The 22,715-nt window shown below is 40.6% G+C and overlaps 1 protein-coding gene across 4 annotated transcripts; it reads left to right on the forward strand.

The window, feature by feature from the left end:
* The first annotated feature begins 919 nt into the window (after positions 1–919).
* On the forward strand, positions 920–22,673 carry BEND3 (BEN domain containing 3). 4 transcript variants are annotated; one of them, XM_024202619.1, is made up of 5 exons: positions 920–1,241; positions 11,422–11,504; positions 11,683–11,727; positions 12,201–12,424; positions 16,867–22,673. In XM_024202619.1, the coding sequence occupies exons 3-5, from the start codon at positions 11,694–11,696 to the stop codon at positions 19,117–19,119; spliced, it is 2,511 nt and encodes an 836-aa protein (XP_024058387.1). In that variant the 5' UTR covers positions 920–1,241; positions 11,422–11,504; positions 11,683–11,693; the 3' UTR covers positions 19,120–22,673. The 4 variants fall into 4 exon arrangements, with proteins under 4 accessions (XP_024058387.1, XP_024058388.1, XP_024058385.1 ...); XM_024202617.2 differs by lacking the exon at positions 920–1,241 and adding an exon at positions 10,671–10,736; XM_024202620.1 differs by lacking the exon at positions 11,422–11,504.
* Positions 22,674–22,715: the final 42 nt, after the last annotated feature.

Raw genomic sequence — 22,715 nt, forward strand, 5'->3', positions numbered from 1 at the left:
GGCATATTCTGTGCCAAACTAAGTATATCCATTCTTAATTCTTAAAATAGGAAGCATGAAAGTGACCATGATCTTTGAGTACCGTAAATGAACCAAGTACATATAAATTTTAATTTCCTCGGAGCAGGTTTCAGAAGATGTATTTTTATGTATAGAGGGAAACCCGGTTTCGATGTTTAAACTGAGTCAATCCAATTCTGATTTTCAAGGATTACCCCAGAAAAGTGCCACTTCCTTAAAGTGTAGAGCCCCCACCATGTCAAAATGCTTGTTAGTGTTTTATTGGACTGTAGATTAGGGTAGGGACTGCGGCCAGCCATGGCTTTGTGCTGTACCTAACAAAGGAGGCCTCTAGTTGCTACCGTAACACGATGATGATGATGATGATGAGTATGTTAGAGAACAGCCAGCAGAACGGGCTTCACGAGTCAGGTGTGAAGGGGGGCGGGGGGAGCCTCCGCCGACCCACCGAGATTGAGCATGTGGGGAAAGTTGTTACAAATGACCGTTCAGGGAGGCAGCGAAGGAGACGTGCGGTTTGGCCTCGGAGGCTCGGGCTGGTTTTCATTCCACACGTCAAGTGGCGTGGAGCTGTGCGCGAGCAGCCAGGCACCAACCCCGCCGTATGTGGCCAAAGTGGCTCCCTAGCCCACTAGTGCCCCGTTAACTTCATGTGCATCACCCTGGGGCCGGCCGGCTGGGCTCCCACCCACGGTAGTCGGGACTCGATCCCGCCGACTGGCTCGTTTCAGACCAGGGGCCGGGTTTTGTCGCTGGGGCTGGCCCGGGCTGAGGCCGGCAGGGGCAGGCTGCCAGCCCCGCTCCGGGGTGGTGGATCCCCACCCGCCGCGAAAGGTGTCGCCGCTCTTTGCTCCTGACAGGGGGAAGTGGCTTGGCCCTGCCCGGCCTCTCCGCCGCACGCGTTTGCACAGGGGCCGGAGGGACCGGCGGCTCCCCCGGCCTACAGGCAGCGGGGACGAGGCGGCCGTCGCGCGAGGGCGGGTATTTCCACGGGCGGTGCCCCCCCGGGGGGGCAGGAGCCCGCGTGCGGGCGGGGCGAGGGGTCCCCAGTGGGCGCGGGTGGCGCTGGCCGCGGCTCGGGGCGCTGTGTCCTTGTGCGGAAATGACACACGGTCCCGTCACGTCACGCGAGAGCGCAGCGCGCGGACCCTCGCACACAAAGAGCGGGGGGAACCCGGGCACCAGCGCCGCCGCCGCTCCGGGCCCCGCCGCGACCCCAGGTGAGTGTGCCCGGGCCCGGCCCGCTCCCTGCTGCCCCCGCAGAGCACCGCGGGCGGCCCGGAGTGGGGGCAGCAGGCCCCAGCCCCCCCGTCCCGCTCAGGTCCCGGCCGCTTCTCCCCGCCCCCCGGGGCCCTTTGTTGGCTGCGCTCGGGACATGGCTATAGCGCGATGGCTCGTGGCAACGCTCAGGGCGGGCGCGCGCGGCGGCGGCCTGGCCGACTCCATCTCCGGAGCGCGCGGGGGGGGGGGGGGGGAGAGTGGAACGGTCACGCCGTCACCCGACCTTCCCCGGACATATAGATCCGCCCGGGCAGCGGTCGCACCGGAAGCCGCCGCTGCCGCGCGCGCTGGACTGGTCGTGGGTTTTCACCGCCGCGTGCGCAGGGGGAACGAACAGGGCTGCCGCTGCCTCCGCCCCGGGGCGGGGTTTCCCTACAGCCCGCCCCGGGGGCGGTGCGCACGTGGCGGGAGGTGAAGCCCCGAGGAACCGGAGTCTCCGCGCGGGCAGCTGCCCCCACCCAACCCCCCACCCATGGGCGCGTGCAGGGAGCCGGTTCCCCGGGCTGGAGACCCGGGGCTGCCCCTGCAGGTACCGCCCCGCCCTCCTGCCTGAGCCCCGCCCGCCTCTGCTTCCCCCCGGTCTCCGCAGCCGGGCCTGGCTCGCCGTCTCTCCCGCCGCCACAGGCTGTCCCCGGCCTCGTCCCTGCCACTAGCCGCGCTGGCGTCTCCCGCTGCCACTGAGCCAAATCGCTCCAGCCTTGCGGCCCCTGGCAGCCCGGCTCTGTGCTTTGTCCTGCGCCCTCCCTAGTCCGCGGTGAGGCTTGGCCCCCATTCCCGCCTCCTGCCCAGCTTCAAGGCAGCATGAGTCCCCCCGCTGCCCACGTATCTGGGGGGCCCAGTGCGGCTCCCGGAGCGGGACCAACAGATGGAATTAAGGCTAATCCTCATTGTAGAGGAGGCCCTGCCCCCTGTGTACACTGCGGGGGATGTGCCGGCATAACCCCCTAGTGTAGACGCAGGCTACAGCGATGGAAGGGTTTACCTGCGGTTGTAGGAGCCCCCATCCCAGAGCCGTGGTAGCTGGGGCCACAGAAGAATTCTTCCATTGATCTTGCTGTCTCTGCACCAGGGTTAGGGTGCTGTAGGTACACTCTGGGGTGTGGATTTTAGATATTAAGTGTAGACCAGGTCCCCTAGTTTATCTACCCTCTCCTTCAAATTTGTTCTCAGGACCCATTTTTATGGTAGTGCCTGCAATAAGTTAACTAGCTACATTTAATGGGATAAAGAAGTGTAGTTGGGGATTGCTGATAATTATTTTAAAAGGTCAAACTCAGTAAAACACTTAAAACATTTTATTTAATCCCTGTCCATCATCCTCTGTATGTTTACTGTTTTAAATAGTAAATTGTTCATGTCAAGGTCTGTGTCTTCTGTGTGTGGATAGGACCTACCACATTATTACCAGAATGATGATGATAAATGTAAAATCCATAACAATAATATTTTGTTTCTTTGAGCTGTTTTGCACCGACTAAATTAGGTGCTAACATGCTGACAATCATGAATGCTACTAGGTTTTAATGACTCCAGTTGTATATTGATTTATTCTGGTTCTGTATCATTGCTGATAAATACTATGAATGCATTTTCATAATTAGACCCCCTACAAATCCGTGGGTATCCGCTTTATATCTGTAGATCATTTTTGAGGATTGGGGATCAGATGCAGATACAAATTTTGTATTTGTGCAGGGCTCTATTCATAATTGTGCTCTGAGGGCAAATCTAGTCATCTTCTCAATGACCACTTAGAACTCTTTAGCAATAGAATGGAAACCTCATCCCCTGGAAGAAGCAGAGATCATGGGGCAGTCCCTGAGCTGGTGTAAATTGGTGTAGCTCCATTGAAGCCAACAGTGCTATGTTGACTTATATCAGCTGAGGATCTTGCTCCAGGTCTGTAATATGGTGGAAATGTGGCTAGAGGATCTGCTACTACATGGATCACCCTCTTCTCTCCTTCCCCCGTCCCCCCTCGGGGTGAAGAAATAAGGACCGGGGCAGATGATCTATCTTTTTCCCATTCCTCCACACACATCTACCTAGTACCTGGCCCAGCTGCTCAGGCTGGACAGTTGACTCTGAATTTGTCTGAGTGAATATGTGCTAACATATACCTGTTTTGCAATGTGCAATTATATTTTTTAATGTATTGTATGTATTACACAAATATCTTGGTTTTAAAAATATAAGACCAAGATTTTTTTAAAGTAGAATAAACTGTCCAATACAGTGCTAGAAACTTTCTGATTCAACTGGTGCCAAAAGAGATGGTTAACACTTTTGTAACTGCTGTTCCTGCAGTGGTGCTGAACATCATTTGTTCTTGTCTAATTAAACTATGTTGAGCACTGGCCCAGCTGTTTACCTCATGTCATTAACAGGTCATTTCGGCAAGTCCAGTGGGTAAAAACCAGAGGACAATTAAATATAGTTTGAAGAAGACACCACAGCTCCTTTTTTCAGGGCAGCAGGAATACAGAGGTTCAAGACAGAGACTAAAATAAAATTGGAGACCCTTGTCTAAAAGAATCTTGCTGCTTTTCTCAGAAAAAAGACTGCCTAAATGCAAAGCCAAATTGTGGTTGGCATGTTGGTGGAAATAAATATGTCTAGCGCATTGAGTGCTTGAAGATGAAGTTGTCATTTGACAACATTTTAGGAAGAGGCAATGGCAATTCAACTTGTGGGGAAATTTTCACTGGTTGAGAGGACAGATTTTTTTTTTTAACTGCATCTGTAGATGTAACTAAAAATAAAAACAAATTGAGAGCATGCCCTATAAGTACTATTGGCAAGATGCCACTATTAGAGACCAGCTTCTGTGGAGCCTTGAGGCTGCCAGTATTCCACAGGACAGCAAGCGAGGTTTTTAATCTGCATAAAGTATTGGTACACTTTTTGTCCATGAGGGTAACACTTTGATTTTGTCTCCCAGTGTTTTAAAAACAAAAGAGGTTGTGAGTTAAAAGCTTTTATCGTGTACTTATGTTGTAGCATTGGAATAAGTTTGCAATATGTTGTCCAAGACATTTAATTTTGAGTAGCACTTTTAGATATTCAAAATAATTAAAAAATCCATTAGATTATTAATAACATCTTGGATTATTAAAAGTGATAGAACTGTAAACATCTGTTTTTGTGTACTTTTATGCTGTCTGCTTACATGCAGTTTGGTCAGCTTTGGCAGTAAAGCTGTACTGGTTTGTTTCACATGTGTTTCAACTTAAAATCTTTTAATTCATTTTTAATAACTTACTAGTAGTTTCAGGTACCAGATCTGCCCTTAAAATCCCTTGCCTTTTAAAGTAATTTCACAGTCATATTTCCCTACATAGGTGGGGATGTTTTTCCCCCCTCCAGTAAGACCAACACAAACTTTAGGGGAAACTGACTATATACAAAGTGCTGTCAAATGTACAAAGCAAACAGAATTGATATTTTTTTTGTTTCCTTCTGGTATAATCATTTTAAGTGTTACTTGTAACACTAGCAGATGAAGACATTTCAGCCAGAAGTGTAATATGCTGACAATAACCCTTTGTAGTCAATTTCTCATGCTGGATGTCATGCAGACAGTTGCAGTGCTGCTTTGTTTTGAGTTTCCAACGGTAGAGGAATGTTTAAATTAAAATATATATAGTAATTAAAATTCCAAAAATCAGAAGAAATCTGTTCATAGTAAGTTTTTATTTAAGGAAATATTTAAATATGAAAATGCTTATGGCCAAATTAAGGTTCCATTGAAATCAACAGCATAAGCTCTGACTGTTTTCAATGGAACAAGGACTTAACATTTATGAGGACCAACTCTTCTGCTAGTGTAAAATTTCATAACTCTATTGACTTCCAGTGAGCCACAACTATTTACAGAAGCTGAGGAACTTGGACTTTAATGAATAACCCATATGTGAAATTTATCTGCAGGTTAGTCATAACAGTAACTTTACTTCCTATGTATACCTGGAAAAAGATAGGAGTAAACTAGCAACCTCTTTAAACAGAAGGTAAGATAAAGTATCTTAAGGGAATTACTAATCTTCCAATAAAGAGAAGTTTTGCCTATTAAAGGCATGTTCTGATTCATACAATCTTGGCAGAAAAGCAACAGATTTAGACTAAATATACAGGGTTCTTGTGAATACACAAACGTATTACAGCTGCAATATAAACATTAACCCGCACTGAACATTAATATTTACACAAGAATTTTGGTTTGCTGGTGTTCCAGGTGTCAGTTCTCTAAAATAAATATCTAATACAGGACTCTTCTTGTGGTGTTCTGATAAAACTGCTACAGGGATAGTGGGGGTAAAGGAGGGAAACAAAAATTCTTTAGTATATCAGATCTATGGAATTTAAGCAGTGGCATCTCCTTAGGCCATCAGCTACTCCAACCACTAATTAAGCCCCAGTACATTATCTGATCCTTTGAAAAGAGAATGTTTTCTCCGCTCTGCTTAAAACAAGTAAGGTGGATAATTTTTTTAAATAATTTTCAAGAAACCTTATTATCACTGAAATATACTGGTACATCCCACCCTTTGATTGAAAAAAATAAAGATTCAACCTCTTCAGACACAAGTGAATCTAAAATCAGAGACATAATACTTATGGCGGCCTTCACTGAAAGGCATAAAGCGGTGTACCACCATGAGGCCACCAGAGGCACAAATCATTCATACAAGAAAGTACACCTCTATCCCGATATAACACGAATTCGGATATAACACGGTAATACAGGGGGGCGGGGCTGTGCACTCCGGCAGATCAAAGCAAGTTCGATATAACGCAGTAAGATTTTTTGGCTCCTGAGGACAGCGTTATATTGGGTAGAAGTGTAATATATGAAAGCAGGGGTTTTATATCATGTTTTTACAGTTAATATGGAATTAGGGAAATATGAACTGCTGCAGATATTAGTCAAATGTTTGTGGTATGTTCTGCACTGAAGAAAAAATAAGTTTGCACTTAACATGCATTTGTGAGCTAAACAATACAGTCAGATGCAAGGATTTTAATTGTCAGTATCAAACCTTTTCTAGAAAACTAGAAACATGAAGCCTTGTATATATTAGTATAGATACAGATAATGTTTTTAATAGGCAGAATAAATGGTTGTTATATGTTTTAATATAATACAAAATTACACCCTGCATGTGCCTGGCACACACCTTTTAAACTACGGAACTCTTAAAGAACGAATTTTGGGACAGAGAACAGTCTTTATCTTGTATTGGCAGGAAGATGTTCTATGTGACTTTACAGATGGTTGTTGTTACTAGTTTTACAACACTCTCAAATATGTTAGGCACTTTACAGTACCGATAGACCTGGTCACTGCTCTGAAGTGCTAACACATGGGGATAGCAAACAATGGATAAGGGCTGGAGTGACAAGCAACATGATTATTCAGGTTAGGGTTGTATATCCTGGTGGATAAAGTGAATATATACATCTGTAAATAGTTACTGACTTACATATTAAAGGTGTCATGATGAAGTGAGAAGGAAGTGTTTGAGGTAGTGATGTAGCATACCTATAGAAGAAGCCATCAAGGCTAGGTCTATAACACCTGTAAGTTCCATGATTCTAAGAACGCATGTAAGCACTTTCTGTCCAGAGGATTATTTTTTCATAAAATTGAAGGTACCTGACTACAGTGAATGTGTCTCCTTGGTTGTAATGCAGTTGATGCTATGGGGCTAAAATACATTCAGAACTTGCTTTGCTGTTCCTCCCCTGTAATGTCTTATGAAAACATTATGCCAAACTGTTGAGTGTTTGAGATTTATGTTTATTTCTGACATTTTTCATAGAATGGACATCTCAATAGCTTGTCTCATGAACCACTTCTATTCTTGATTGCATAGTTTCTTGTTTAGCATTACAGGCGAGCAAATAGCAACGCAAATTCTGAACGTATTTTAGCCCCATAGCATCAACTGCATTACACCAAGGAGACATGTTTTCACACGGGAAAGTAACATTAGGAAGGTACTTAGTGCATGTTTAACTTATTTAAATGCAGTTTAGCAGCTGGAAGCAAGGAGACCCAGTGCCATATGACCAAACCATTTTCTGTGGACAAGTGCTTCACAGACCAGTTTGAAAAGTACTGACTCATTTCATATCCGTGTTTAAGATGCAAGAAATTTTTTCCCTGAGACAAATGGATGAAACTATCTAGACAACTATAGACTATCTCAATCAGAAGAATGGAAACTTTTTTTTAACTAGCGTGGCTAAGTCTTTTCAGAAATCTGAAAATTTTGAAGTATGTCTTAGTCTTGAAGACTGAAATAGCAAGCTTAGTAAAAAGGAACGTTGGTCTCTTCATATGTGAACTCCAACACAAACAGTGGCATCTCACAGGAACAGTGCAAAGCAGTATACATACTTTACATGATGCCACCTTCACCAACACATAGTGCCAAGAGAGGCATTATGTTAGTCGTAAAAGTGTGGGCACGTGCTATGTCAGTAAAATGTTTAGTTGTTTATGAGTTAAACATTAATTACATTAAAGTAAATGTTGCATACTGTTTTCAAACATAAGGTTCTGGTGCAGGCATTAGGAAATCTTTTTCAATGACTTATTGCTTACATCCTGGGGATGGAGTCCACTGTCAAATGGTGAGACTGCTCTGCCTCTTCTTCCTTGAACATTGAATCTATTTGAATATTGCACCTCTTTGAGTTTCTCTTTGGATGGATAACTTGAGCTAGGATCTCCAATAGAAATAAAATTGCAGATGCCTTTAATAAGGGGCACATTTGGGTGCAAATTTGAGGAAAGATCGAGAGTAAGTATACTTGCTTCATTTTCAGCATGCAAACCCATGATCACAGTTGTAAGAATTGATTGTCTTTCTGAACAAAAATTCTATATGTTAATAGTGGATTCTTTGGGTAACACTGTTAGTATTTCTATTATAGACCTTTTTTTAGACAATTTTTATTTATAAATAAAAATTATCTAGAATGAAACTTTGCACGCAACGTATGAACCCAGGAATAAATGTGTTTTAACCAAGAGCAAACACTTAAAATGCCTGAACCAAGTTATTGTTTTAAATGTGTTCAAACAAGCAACAACCCTAAAAATTGAAGTTTACCGGTTTAAGATGCTTTTTTGTTTGTTTTGTTTAACTCAAAATGGCTAGGTAACTACAAATTAAATTTAACAAGCAATTTCAGCTAAATTCTGATACCACTGAAGTCTATTGCAAAACTCCTGTTGATCTCAGTAGGAGCAGGATTTGGCCATTAGTGTAGAGTATGGTTTTCTTGTTGTGGGTATTTGGTATGCAAAATGGCTATGGTCTATCAGGCTCCTAAATCCAGTTTCCTGGGAAACAAGACACAAGCTGCAGCTCTGATCCTTTTCCCAGCAAGATACTGTAGCTAAGGGTGGATGTCCCTGAGTTCCCATCTCTGGTAGTCATGGCTACAAACCCAAATTCCCAGGCCACATTACATAAGTACTTCAGTACTACTGTTTTCTGCCCTGCATCTGTTTATTCTTCTCTAGAACTAGTGACTGTTTTAGAGACAAAAGGGTGAGGGAGAGAGATTTAATTTTATATTGAAACAAGACAGATCAGGCAACATTTCAACCCCTTCATACGCTCAGTGCAATGAGAATCAACAACCAGGAGCTCACTTACCTTCTCAGGTGGATTTCTCAATTTGATTATTTGTTGCACCATTTTTTCCTTGATTCTGTTGTTTTCTGTCTTTTTCCCTAGCCCATTTCCCTCTGGCTAGCTCTGGTCCAGGATTCTTCTCAAAAAGAGGCTCTGCAACTACATACCCTCTCTTCATATTCCTAACTCCAACTGTGATTCTCAAACCCTCACATACCTCTTGCTTCCAACCCACTTGTCTCCTGTCGGAAAGATCTCTCCCAAAGTGTTCTACCTGTTGTTTGAACAGCAGTGACAGAAGAAAAATATCATTCCATGTGTATCACCCTACAGAAGGAGGCTGTACACTGGTTTTGTTATCTTTCTCTTTTTTCTTTATATATATATTTATATTTGTCTATTCTTTTCTGTCTCTGGCTCTATGTTTGCCACCTCTCTCAGTCAGCATGATCCCTGACAGTGCTGCCCCAAGGAGTTGCCTGAAAAACCTAGAAAAATCTGACTTCCTATATAGTATGTGATTGTTATAAGGATGTCTGCTTGGTTGCCTACTTGGGCCTTCCAAAAATACAAAATTTTCAGCAACTACATTCAGCTGTCATCTTCTTCCTTGTCACTCCCACATTTTTGGCACTGTGCCATGTCTTCACAAAGCTGTGCCTTCTACAATAAAATGAAATGAAATGTAATAGTCACTGGCCTGGAAGTTTAATGTCGTATATGGGATATCAAGGCAAGTTCAATTCAATTTAACTTTCTCGTAGAGCACAGGCCACAGTGCTGTCCTTTCAGGATTTTTCAGAAAGGATTGTACAGCCCTTGCCTAAACTCATAAATTGCACTGGTTGAATGAAAATCCATTTTAAAATAGATTTAGTTAAACCAGCACAAACCCCTGGAGTGACACACTTTTAAATTGGTTTAATAATTGGCATAAGTCATTTATAAACCAATTTAAGTGTCTCCTCACAGATGTTTGCAACAGTTTAACTAAAGTGACGTAAAAAAGACTAATTTTAGTTAAACTGGCATAACTTTTATGTAGGCAAGTTAAGAGTCAAAACCAGGGGGGAGAATTATGCTGAGTAAAAGGACCAAAGCAGAGTACTGTCCTCCACGGACCCCCTCCCAAACCCTTATATAGGGAGTGTGCTGAGGACAGGAGGGGTCCTGGAATAGTCCAGAATAAGGAGAGCGCAAAGGTGACTTAAAGGCACTTTAGCCCACCCTCCCTCCCCATGGGCTCTGAGTTCTGTGTTGTGACTGTTAGTCACATGTACAAAATCTCACACTGAATGTATTAATTATATTTACTATTAATAGCTACCAGCCACTAACAAAGTGAAAGCATGCACAGTATTCAAATGTTTGTATTTAACATAAAGCATTTTAACAGTACTTGAGATTCTTTTAAAATCATTTTGAACACAGCTATTAGATAATAAGACTACAATTGAAATTCTTTGTTTACAGTCTTTCAAAATTTCTTTTGTTTTATAAGGCATATTCATGGGACATAAATATGTGTGTGTGTGCTTGCGCGTGGGTGTGTATTTAACCAGAAAATCTCTGGTTATGGGTGACTTGGGCAGTATTGACCCATTCAGAGCTTGACCAGAGGAAGGGTATGATTTGGTGAAAGAAGTCTATTTTGAAAAGCCATGTAGTTATGGAAGTTTTTGTGTATTTCAAATAAGTTTTTTTTTTTTTTTTTGGCCAGGCGAGCTTATGAGGCTAGACATGTATCTGGATAATCTGAACTATGTATGGCTGATTTAAAAGGTATCCAATTTTGGTTGGCACTGTTGGTGGATGTGTACTTCTAAATGGCTAGTGAGAGCCGGGTGAGGATGCTTGCTCCGTCTGTACTCATTGGAGTTTGAAGCTTTCTTTTTTGAGACATGCCCAGAATTTGGAGTTTATAACAAATGACATGTGATCTTAGGTTTATGGAAATGTAGAAAATGTTTTGTTTTTCCTTTAAAAAAGTATTCTGATGTTCTTTGGAGGCCACCAGTTAATAATTATAAAAACATTTGTTACTGTAAATCTATAGGTTGCTGGTTTTTCAATATCACAATCCACATCAAAATAGCCGTTTTTTTAATGGAAATTTATTCAGACAGCCTGGACATATTATAGAATCATAGGGAAGGGACGGCAAGGGTCATCTAGTTTAACCCTTAATTATAAAATAGTTTGTGTTGCATTTTTCAGCTGTGGTGAACACCGGAAATTGACCTACAGTGAAACTTGTTGGACACCCTTGGGCCTCCAAAGTTTTTTGGCTCTTATAACAGGTGGCCACTTAATACAATGTGGCCAAAAAAACCCATTCAGAGAACTTTTATTTACGCACTGCCAAGACACTTCTACTTATATAGAAAGTTAAAACAACTGAACTAATGTTCTTCACAGTAGAAAAAATCTTCAGTGTTAAATCATCTTACTTTTCTGTCCGTCTCAGGTTGTTTTCTGTTCAATTTACACTGCTGGGCAGATCTGCAGGTGTCCAGGAAACACATAAGAAAAGTGGCTGCCTGTTATAATGTGAGTAAAAATGGAGCAGATAGGAAATTTCCCAAGAACTGTTAATATTGTCCAGGGATAGCAAATAGTTGTAGATAGCAGGTTTCTGACCTCTTTCAACAAAATGCTGAAAATACAACCCATGCCCTGTTTCTAAAAAACTACTGTCGTCTTTTTTTTTTGTTTTTTTGTTTTTTAGTGGGCTAGAAGATGAACTCAGCTGAATTCAATGATGATGATGAAGGTAAAATGCTATATCTTGTTTATTTTCTAGTCAGATAAAAAATACTAGTTGTATGAAGACTTTGTAGATTTAGATGAAGAATGCATTGTGATAAAGCAACGATTATAACAATGACTGAAAAGTTAGCTGCTAAAACATCCTATTATTATTTTTGTTACCCATCATCCTTCTCCCTCCCCCAAACTTGTGCCTACTGTACTACCTGCCTACTCACCCGCTATGTACTGTTTTTTAGGCTGTAAGCTCTTTGGGGCAGGAACTGTCACTTATTATATGTTTGTACAGTTCCTACCACAATGGTGCCCCAACTTGGGGACTTGAGGCTTCAAGATGTTGCCATTATATAATGATAAATAATAATGACACTATTCAAAAGGCAGTTTCAGAAGAACAAACAGAAAGCACATTGTTGTAAGGGTATCATGAATTTCTGAAGGAAGTGCTTGATTGTTCTACACCTTCTCTTTTTCTAGTTAAAATTATAAAAAATAATCTTGTGAAAGTAGAAACAGAAAATGAAGATGAAGCACTAGACTGCTCCGTGACATCCAGATCTCCTGAGAAACACTCACTGGATGGCTCAGTTACTTGCCTACAGGATTCTAACAAACGGAAACAGACCTCACTTGGTTGTGATGGTTCAGGGAGCCAGCAAGAGGTTTTACCCAGTGTGAAGAAAAGACGCTTTACTCAAGAGGTGATTTCTCTACATGTGGCTATGCATGATGTACTGTTCAGATTTTATGGGCCAAATTTACTGCTGGTGTAAGCAGAGCACAACTCTTTTAAATCAATACACACCAGCAATTAATTTGTTTATAGTCCGACATGACTATAATCTTTGCCTAGTTTACCCATACTACTTATCTGGATATTTTTTAATGATGTGAGCAGTATCCCATTTTACAGCATAAATTTTACCATTAATTGTTTTTATCTGAAGCAATTATTTGTTTCTAATAATGCTTATAAACATGGAATTCTCATACTGGTTTGGATTAACTGGGTCTGACTGATCATAGACCCCCTCTCATGTCCCTACAGTAAAGATTTTGTTAGTAGTTTCATTAGAAAATTAAGCCTCAGTCCTGCAATCAGATCCCCATGGGTTAACCCAATTGCCAGACCAGGGTTGTAATTTTTCCAGATTATGTACAGTGGGACAGATTCTGATCTCAGTGAAACCACTGTAAATTAGAAGTTATTTGAAGTTGATACAGTAACTCCTCACTTAAAGTCGTCCTGCTTAACGTTGTTTCGTTGTGACGTTGCTGATCAGTTAGGGAACATACTCATTTAAAGTTGGGCAATGCTCCACTCTTACGTTGTTTGGCTGCCTGCTTTCTCCACAGCTGGCAGCCTTCGTACGCCCCGCCCCCCAGCGCCTCCCGCCCACCGGCAGACCTTGCGGATCAGTGCCTTCCCCCACCTCCTGCCCATGGCAATCAGCTGGCTTGCAGTGTTTTGGAAGGAGGGGGGAGGACCGAGGACTCGGCGCGCTGGCTCCCCCTGCCTCCCAAACGCCGCAAGCCAGCTGATTGCCCCGGGCAGGAGGGAGGGGGGAGGAGCGAGGACTCGGCACGCCTCTCCCCTCCCTCCTGCCGGTGGCAATCAGCTAGCTTGCAGCGTTTTGGAGGCAGGAGGGAGGGGGGAGGAGCGAGGACTCAGCACCCCTCCCCTCTCCCTCCCCTGCCTCCGGAACCCAGCAATCAGCTGGCTTGCAGCGTTTAGAAGGGTGGGGTGGGGGGAGCCAGGACACAGTGTGAAGTAAAGGGGAAGGACATGGAGGGGGGGAGGCAGGTCAAGGGTGGGGGCTTGGGGCAAGGGGTGGAGTGGGCGGGCTGAGGGTTGAGCCCCCCGCCCCTGGTGCTTGCAGAGTAGGGAAGCTGCCCTGGAACCTAACCTCCCCTATTTACATTAATTCTTATGGGGAAATTGGATTCGCTTAACATCATTTCACTTAAAGTTGCATTTTTCAGGAACATAACTACAACATTAAGTGAGGAGTTACTGTAGTTGCCTTAGATTTACAATGGGGCCAGAACCTAACCCAATAACTAGAGTGAAAATTTATTCACGACTGACTCTAGTGATGAATCAGCATGTTTAGAATAAATAACCAACCACAATCTTAGTCTGAAGTTCTAACAGAACCTTTGAGAGGCTAACTTTTTTAATACTAATGTTTTTATTTGTGCGTTTCTCTCTACTTTCCAGTTCTGGTGGTGACCAAAAGTCAAGTTGTTAAATACTTTGAGTAAGTCAGTGGGACTTGGGCTCATAAGTGCCTGAGCCACTTTTGAAAATGAACCTTAAGACTTGCAATGCTGAATGGAACAAAGCCTAAATACTTCTTAAAATCTGGGCCCGTGGTCCTAAAATATAATATGAAAGATTATTCCACAATAGCAAAATACTTACATTTCATAAAAGCTCAGCAACAGTATTTAACACAGTAGCTTCCTATGACAGTGTAGGTAGCATGGTATTATGTGCCTGTAGCTCATATGGAACAATCTGCCTTGTAGTTTTTTTGGTAGTACAGTAAACTGATAATCTTTTTAACTGTGTATAGCATTATCTGAAATACATACACACATCTGTGCTTAAAGTCCAGGGTCCTTATGGATAATACAAAAGAATGTTCCACAATAGATTATTCTGAAGTTTCACCAAAAATACTCTGTGTGCTTCAGATAATGCTATATCCAGCTGGCAATAATATCTATATAGTGTCAAGTTTATTACTGGAGGCAAGGAGAATGTTCTGAAGGCAGAACAAGGTATCCCAGATTAACAGAAAATGCTTAAATCTAGTCCCAGATGTGGCACTAGCTGTTAGCTGAACATTGACCGTGTGTTTCTGAAATGCAGATCTACAAATTCCTCCCACAACCAGATCCAAACATCGTGAGCTGCATTAGTGAAAGGGCAGAAGTTCTGCTGCCCTTACAACATACAGAGATCTGCCATAATTCTCAGCGTAAGCACTTCTTTTCTTCCAAAGGGCCCCATCCAACCCCAAGAATGTTAACTTTTATGTATTCATTTTAGAAGGGAAATAAGGCACTTTAGATGATGACTCCATGCTGATTAATACACTTCCCAGGTACTGCCTTGTTCCTGCCTCTTCACTTGAGCTGAGCATTAATCAGGACTACCCTCAGATTGTCATGTTTTATTGCTTCATTGAACACAAAAAAAACCTATGGTGGAAAGGACTAACAAATGATTTGCTTATCATAACAAGCCTTCTAACAAAGATGGAGCCAAATTGTACTCTTTATATATGAGGATAATTTGGGGCAGTCTCTGAAGACATGAGGTTACCAGATAAGAGCAAGTTTCACCATATGTTCAAATCTCTTTATAATGTTGATTTTTTTTTTTTTAATCTGAAAAGCCAGAGATCCCTGTTCTTAATTCTGTCTGTTGTGCCTTGGTATTACTGAATCTTATAACAGGTGCTTTAGTTAGGCCACATCTTCCCACTTCTCTGAAAAATGATGTTTTGGTGTTGCTCCATGTTTATCATGTCTCATTTAGTCCATCTCAAATGTGCTTTGTTTACAAGTAAAACTGGAGAGGAAAGTTTCTAATAGCTATCCCTGCAGAATCAACTTGGATCTGAAAATCAAGCTTCTCGCCCTTACCATTGCTGATAGGATTCTGCACTCTAAATTGAACCCATTAACACCCTCACTTATCACCTGTGCAACCTCATGATCTTCACTGGTGTTACATTTGTGTAAATGGGCAAGATATGGCACTGCAATTGGAATTTAGCTTATTCTGGTGATGATGCATGAGCTAGAATAGAACCCAGCTTGATCTCCCCTACGTGTTTGGGCTCTGCATTGCTTATAGGACTAAAAAGTAGTGTAAACTTATTTTTGTCACTAGGGTAAGCAGATATGAGTGTGAATACACATAGGAAGCAGATTAGCTGAGTAAGAAGGTGCTGCCATTTTTTTTTACACTGTTGTTTTTCAGAGAAGATCCACAGTATAAGGGCCTGATCCTAGGACGGGACTTACAGTTGCTCATCACCTCTTAACCTCAGGCCCATAGTCTGTATTTCATTGCTTTTTAATATTTGAATGCAAGTTCTTTATTTTTTGTCTAATTAATATTCTGTCTAGCAAGCTGGGGAAAAATTCAATATGGTCAAATTCAAAATGTGTGTGTGTTTTCACATGTTTTTGAGTTCTGTGTATTGTAATTCTTTGTTGTTGTTCACCTACTTAATTTTCTAGGAGTTATTCACAATATCCATGTGCTTGCAAAAATAAATAAATGATGAGCTAAATATTGACAGTGAATTAATGAAAACATTTGCTTCAGAACTCAAACAATGAGGAACGGTTAGGAAATGCAGTGCTTAAAAATAATTTATAGCATGAATTCTTAAAGACTTCACTACTAACTGGTTTAGAACCATGAGGAATTCAATGAATATAAATGTCTCTGTCTTTCAGAAACAGATCATTCTACTTTCATTTTTAAAAGGCCTTTTCACTAATTATATTGGGGTTTTTTAAGTTGGGTTGGTATCATAGAGTTGTCCCTGAATTGGACAGCTGGGGATAAATACTTGCATACATTTTTCAGAGCAAAAGGAGAAAAAATTAACACACCTGTCAAGGCTGTTGGACCACAGTGTCCTCCTTAGGTGGTAATAGGGAGACTAATGAAACATTAAAATACAGTTGGGGGAGCAGTGAGGTTGTGGCTAGGTCACAGGATTCGGAATCAGAAAACATGAATTCTGTTCTTGGCTGTGTCACTGACTTACTTTCACTCAGCCTCTCTGCCACCCAAGTTCCTCAGACACAAAGTGGGAGGTAATGATAGCATTTAAAGCTCTCTGGGTAAAAATGCTAAGTATTATAATTGTATAGTTATTGCATAACAGAGGTCATGAACAAAGAAGTTAAATAATACTTTCCCTGTAAAGCATGTTTGGTGATTGTTTTCCTTCAATACATTTATGAACTTGATTTATATAGCACAGTTGGGTTCATTGATGAAAATTAGGCAGTGCATATTTATTTAATGACGCCTACCTGTGGAACACAAATTTGTAGCTATGATTTTAAAGCAAACTGTCTTACTAATACAACGTTTGTTGATTTATAGGGCCTCGTTTCAAACATGAAGAACCGAGATATTGGGTCACCCACTCAGGTAAACGTAGAGCAGCCTAACAAGAACAAGAATCCCAATATAACATGGCTGTGTGAAGAAGAACCCTTCAATGACGTGACCACTCCATCCTATAAGAAACCTCTGTATGGCATCTCACACAAAATTACAGAGAAGAAGAGCACACCAGGGGCAGAGCAGTTTTCTTCTTATGAGCTGTTTGAAAAGGTCAACCCAAGCAGCCCCTCCCATCTGCGGAATTTGAGTGATCAACGCAAAAGGGATTCTGCTGCTACCATCGCTGTTACAGCTTCCACCGCAGATTCTGATCCAAACATATATTCTTTGATACAGAAAATGTTTTACACCCTCAACACCCTGAATTCCAATATGTCTCAGCTTCACAGCAAGGTTGACCTGTTGTCTCTTGAGGTCAGCAGAATTAAAAAGCATGTCAGCCCAACAGAGTCTGTAGCAGAGTTCAGGCCTCCCCCAGAGTACCAGCTAACCGCTGCAGAACTCAAACAGATCATGGATCAGAGCACATCAGGTGGAGATTTGGCTTGCCGGTTACTAGTTCAGCTTTTCCCAGAGCTCTTCAGCGATGATGAGTTCAACAGGAGCTGCAGCACATGTGGCTTCCTTAACAAAAAGAAGCTTGAATCGCTTCATCTGCAGCTTATCCGAAACTATGTGGAAGTTTGTTATCCTTCTGTGAAGAATAATGCTGTGTGGCAGGTGGAGTGTTTGCCCCAAGTTAATGACTTTTTCAGTAGGTTTTGGGCACAAAGAGAAATGGAAAATAGTCAGCAAAGTGTGCAGTCATCCAGTTTTTATGAGTCTGAACAGGTAGAGTCCTCTCATTTCATTGAGGATAAAGAGCAGGAGGAAGCTTTGTCCCTGGACAGGGATAATGCCACCACCTCAGATTATGTTCTAGATGCTCAGGATCTCAATGAATTTTTAGATGAAGCTTCATCCCCTGGGGAATTTTCTGTGTTTTTGTTACACAGATTGTTTCCTGAGCTCTTTGACCACAGGAACCTGGCTGAAAGATATAACTGCTATGGAGATTCTGGGAAGCAAGAGCTGGATCCTCATCGACTTCAGATAATTCGAAGATACACAGAAATTTACTTTCCTGATGTGCAGGAAGAGGAGGCGTGGTTGCAGCAGTGTGCACAGCGAATAAATGATGAACTTGAAAGTATGTATATGGATGGGAGTGAGTGTGAACAGATGAGAGACGACTGCTATGATTCTTCTAGTTTGCCTGATGATGTATCTATCATAAAAGTGGAAGACAGCTTTGAATATGAAAGGCCAGGAAGAAGGTCAAAAAAGATTTGGCTTGTGCCCATAGACTTTGATAAACTTGACATTCCCCCTCCCGATTTTGATGTTCCTATCCCGGATTACCTGTTGAACAAGGAACAAATTAAAAATATATATGAAAGCAGTCTGTCCATAGGAAACTTTGCATCTCGATTGCTTGTTCACTTATTCCCTGAACTGTTTACTCATGAAAATCTAAGGAAGCAATACAACTGTAGCGGATCACTAGGCAAGAAACAACTTGATCCAACCAGGATTAAATTAATTCGACACTATGTGCAAATATTGTACCCAAGAGCAAAGAACGATAGAGTATGGACATTGGAATTTGTTGGGAAGCTTGATGAGAGATGTCGACGCAGGGATACCGAACAGAGGCGCACATACCAACAGCAGCGGAAAGTTCATGTTCCAGGGCCTGAGAGGAGAGAATTTCTTACCTATGCAATAAACCCAGAAAGATTCAGAGAAGAGTTTGAAGGGCCACCACTGCCGCCAGAAAGAAGCAGCAAAGATTTTTGCAAGATACCACTTGACGAACTTGTCGTTCCTTCTCCAGACTTCCCTGTGCCTTCTCTGTACATGCTATCTGATAAAGAGGTAAGAGAGATAGTACAGCAGAGCCTTTCTGTGGGAAACTTTGCTGCCAGGCTTCTAGTAAGACTCTTTCCAGAGCTCTTTACTCCAGAGAATCTCAGACTGCAATATAACCATTCAGGTGCTTGTAACAAGAAGCAACTTGATCCCACCAGACTCAGATTGATCCGTCATTATGTTGAAGCAGTTTACCCCGTGGAGAAAATGGAAGAAGTGTGGCATTATGAATGTATACCGAGCATTGATGAAAGATGCCGGCGTCCCAACAGGAAAAAGTGTGATATACTGAAAAAAGCCAAGAAAGCAAAAAAGTGACAGGCTCTCTAAATTCTTCAGACTTTGACCACTAAATTATTTGGGAAGAGCATATTTTGTTCTAGACTGGGAGCCTGATCTTACTATGGAATCTAAGGGCGATCAGCCCCTAGGAATATTGGGCGCTAAGATTGTTACTTTTTAATATGTGTGTTGCACATATAAGGGCACTGCAACAGTGGGAAGTGGTTTACTGCATTTGTACATGATAAAGACCATAAGTGATCAGTGATGAAGTCACTAATGACTCATTAAGAGTATGACTTTCGCTGGTGCAAATACATGTATTAAGTGTATTCGTCCTCTCCCCACTTTTGCGTCTTCCATTTTTATCACTTTTTTAATAATAAAAAAAACCTTTTTAAAAATCATTGTGCTCTTCGGGGCAGTTTTGCATTAAACCCTTTTAAACATCAAGGTTAAATAATTTGGAATCTGAATTATTTTTTAACTTGCAAATTTTGTTTTTGAAAGTGCCATGTTCATTGAGAATGATTGAAACATCAGACTTGGTTACTACAGTAATTACAGTTATCCCTTTGTTTTGTTCTTGATAATGAAAATAACACAAGGTCAATACTGGGTCAAATGTAATTTCCTTTTTGACTGTTACCAATGTATTATTTCCATTGCTATAAGAACTAAGACTTGATTAGACACAATGTGTTTTTATGTTGAGACCGTAGACCTGATCCTTCACTCTTACTCATGTAAGTTATTTCATTGTCTTCAATATGACTACTGGGAACTGCTTCAGTGAATAGGGTTACAAAACAGAATCAAGCCCTTTACCAGCTGAATGTGTTGATATTGCCTGTTAGAAAAAGTACTTGAAACAAGGAATGTAGAAAAAACATTTAAGTCCTTATTCTTCATCAGAATTATGATTCCAAAGTTTCCAGTATTAAATCAAATATTTAATAAGCAAAAGGTAAATACAAAGATTTGATTCTGTGGTAGAATTGAATGCTGCAGGGTCTCCACCTATGAGCTGTGGTGATATGGTGTGTTTGTGTGAATACAGCACAACCTGGAGTCTCCGAATGTCATAGGGATATTGAAATTTCCTTTGATTATCCAAATTGATTTAGTGTAATTAATAGCTATCTGGAAATGTATTCTTGTATGATTAACTTAGGTTCAGATGATCAAGATTGCATTGTTAATATGATCAGTTATAATGAAGAACATCCTAACTCCATTCTGACTTCACAGTTTCTGATCTGTCCTTGGAGAGTGCTGCATTAAAATCAGAACCTGATTTTCCTCTCAATTACATTGCTCTAAAGCAGGATGTCCGTTGATGTCAACGGTGTGAGAGAATCGAGCCTTCCGTTAGATGTTAGTCATGGCAGTGATTATTTAACACTGACCATCCCTTGAACATCTTGAGATTTGTTGAGGTTCTCTGTGGTCCTCTTTTGTTATTTATTTAGATGGATCATAGTATCACATTTCAGTTAAGCCCCAGTGTAAATTTCTATTTTAGCAATTGTATTAAACTACAAAATACTTGATATTTTTACTTCATTTTTTTAGAATTTACTGTTCTCAGAATCATGTTGACCCCTTTTTAAAAAAAAAATAATATTTTTTTCTAATGGCAAGAATTAGCAGTTATTTTACAGTGTTAAAGCAGTAGTAAGTCACAGTAGATAGTAGAACTCACACATTTTCCCCTATGTGCTAGCAACATCCTAAAAGAATGTATGATGAAAGTCATGATTGTACTGAATAATCTAATACTGTTTAAATTCACTTAAATGTTTCCTGTTGGCATAAGTAATAGCAGACCATACACAAAATGGATATCAGCGCAAATATGGTTATAAATAAAGTGAGAACATTTTACCAAAGATAATGAACTTATACCACAATGTCTGCATCCTACCTTTAATTTTAGTACATATTTTTAGCAAACTGAATATATCAGAAATGCAAGGTTTTTTATAATTATAGGCTACCTAGCACCTCTTTGTGAACTATTATACATGCGCTTTCATGGGCTATATAAAATGTCATGAAAATGGTAAAAGTCTTTTAATTTAGAGTTGAAAATGGCTAGCATGTATTCTGCAGCCCAAAAGGTAAGGAATGTTATATGCAGATTTTCCTTATGGTTTATTTATCTTAATGTATTACATTTGTTTCAACAATAAAGTATGTCAGATCCTGTTGAGGACTTCAACATATCTTAAACTTGTACATGGTTGGTAAAGAGATTATATGAATGTATGGAATTTTCTACCACAGCATACAATTTTAAGATATATTGACATTTTCAATGAGTTTTGATATTCATTTGGTACATTTGGCTTCATAAGGCAACCAAATGAATCTATTTATATGACACAATGATCAATATATGAGGGGTTTTATTTTTAAAAAATTACATTATCAAAAGTGGACATGTAATAGCTCAACAGAAATGGTCTTTTTTCTCAACTTCTGGTCAAATTATTGTAGTCTGCTTATATATTATATATTCTTCTGATTTGATTGTCTTGTTGGATTGCCCACAATCCTTTTATGACCTAGCATTCTTTTGAAAGGCAGTTTGATATAAAGGCAATATACACATGAAAAGTGACAGCTTGCAAAGGAAACTTGTTGAGGTGCATTTGGAAGTGAATTCATCCAATTGGTCAAGTAATGAAATGTATATGTTGTTACAAAAGAAATGCTGGCTCGTGATTGGCTATGAACAGACTCATAAACTGTAAGTTTCTATTATTGAACTTTTCTAATGTCTGTTACTAAGATCTGGAGTAACATTAACCAGTCAGACTGAATACACAAGTGAGGGCATCTTGATTAGCTGCAACTGCTCTAATGTCATCTCCCTTTTAGAATGTTATTTTAAAAGGACAAACAGTTACTGATTTCAAACTTAGGCTATCTGGAGAGATTCCCAGATATTAAATGAAAACATTCAGAACATATGTAATCATACACACACTGATTTCATATTAACTATACATGGTTTTACTTCAGTAAATCCTGTTGAGATGAATGTCAAAAGTCTAACTTTAATATAACACTTTTGGTAAGTATTGAACAACTCTCTCCTACAGTGATTCTAAAGGAAACAGCATAGTATTCAATGACTCTATATTTTCTAGTGTGACTGTCAGAATTTTCCCAACAGAAAAAAGGACTGCAAGCCTGCTATGAAATTAATGTAGAACCTTTTTTTTTTTTTTTTTTTTTTGGTGTCTCACCAATTTCACACAAATGAAACACTTAACTAAGGAACTGTGCAAGGGTTTAAAATATATATATTCTTTTCTGAAATTTGAAGGGGAAAATGAAACTACTGCTTAGAAGTTCTTGCAGTTATCCAGGGAATCTGGCAACTGTATTAGCAGGGAAATGCAAATAGCATATTTTCATGAGAGAAAAATACTTCCTATTTGAAAGGATTACATTTGATTACTATTAAGAGTAAGATGTAGCCCTGAGCATTTTGTCATAATTTTGTGTTATTTTGAATAAAAAAGTACTTTATCATCTTAGGAAAAATGTTCAGAAGCAGTTCTATTTTTCTATCTTCAAGTTAAGATAGTTTGTATATCAATTTTATTTCTGAATGCATT

The sequence above is a fragment of the Terrapene carolina genome, unplaced genomic scaffold, assembly GCF_002925995.2.
Source record: "Terrapene carolina triunguis isolate 2854851 unplaced genomic scaffold, T_m_triunguis-2.0 Scaffold42, whole genome shotgun sequence".
NCBI lineage: Eukaryota > Metazoa > Chordata > Testudines > Emydidae > Terrapene > Terrapene triunguis.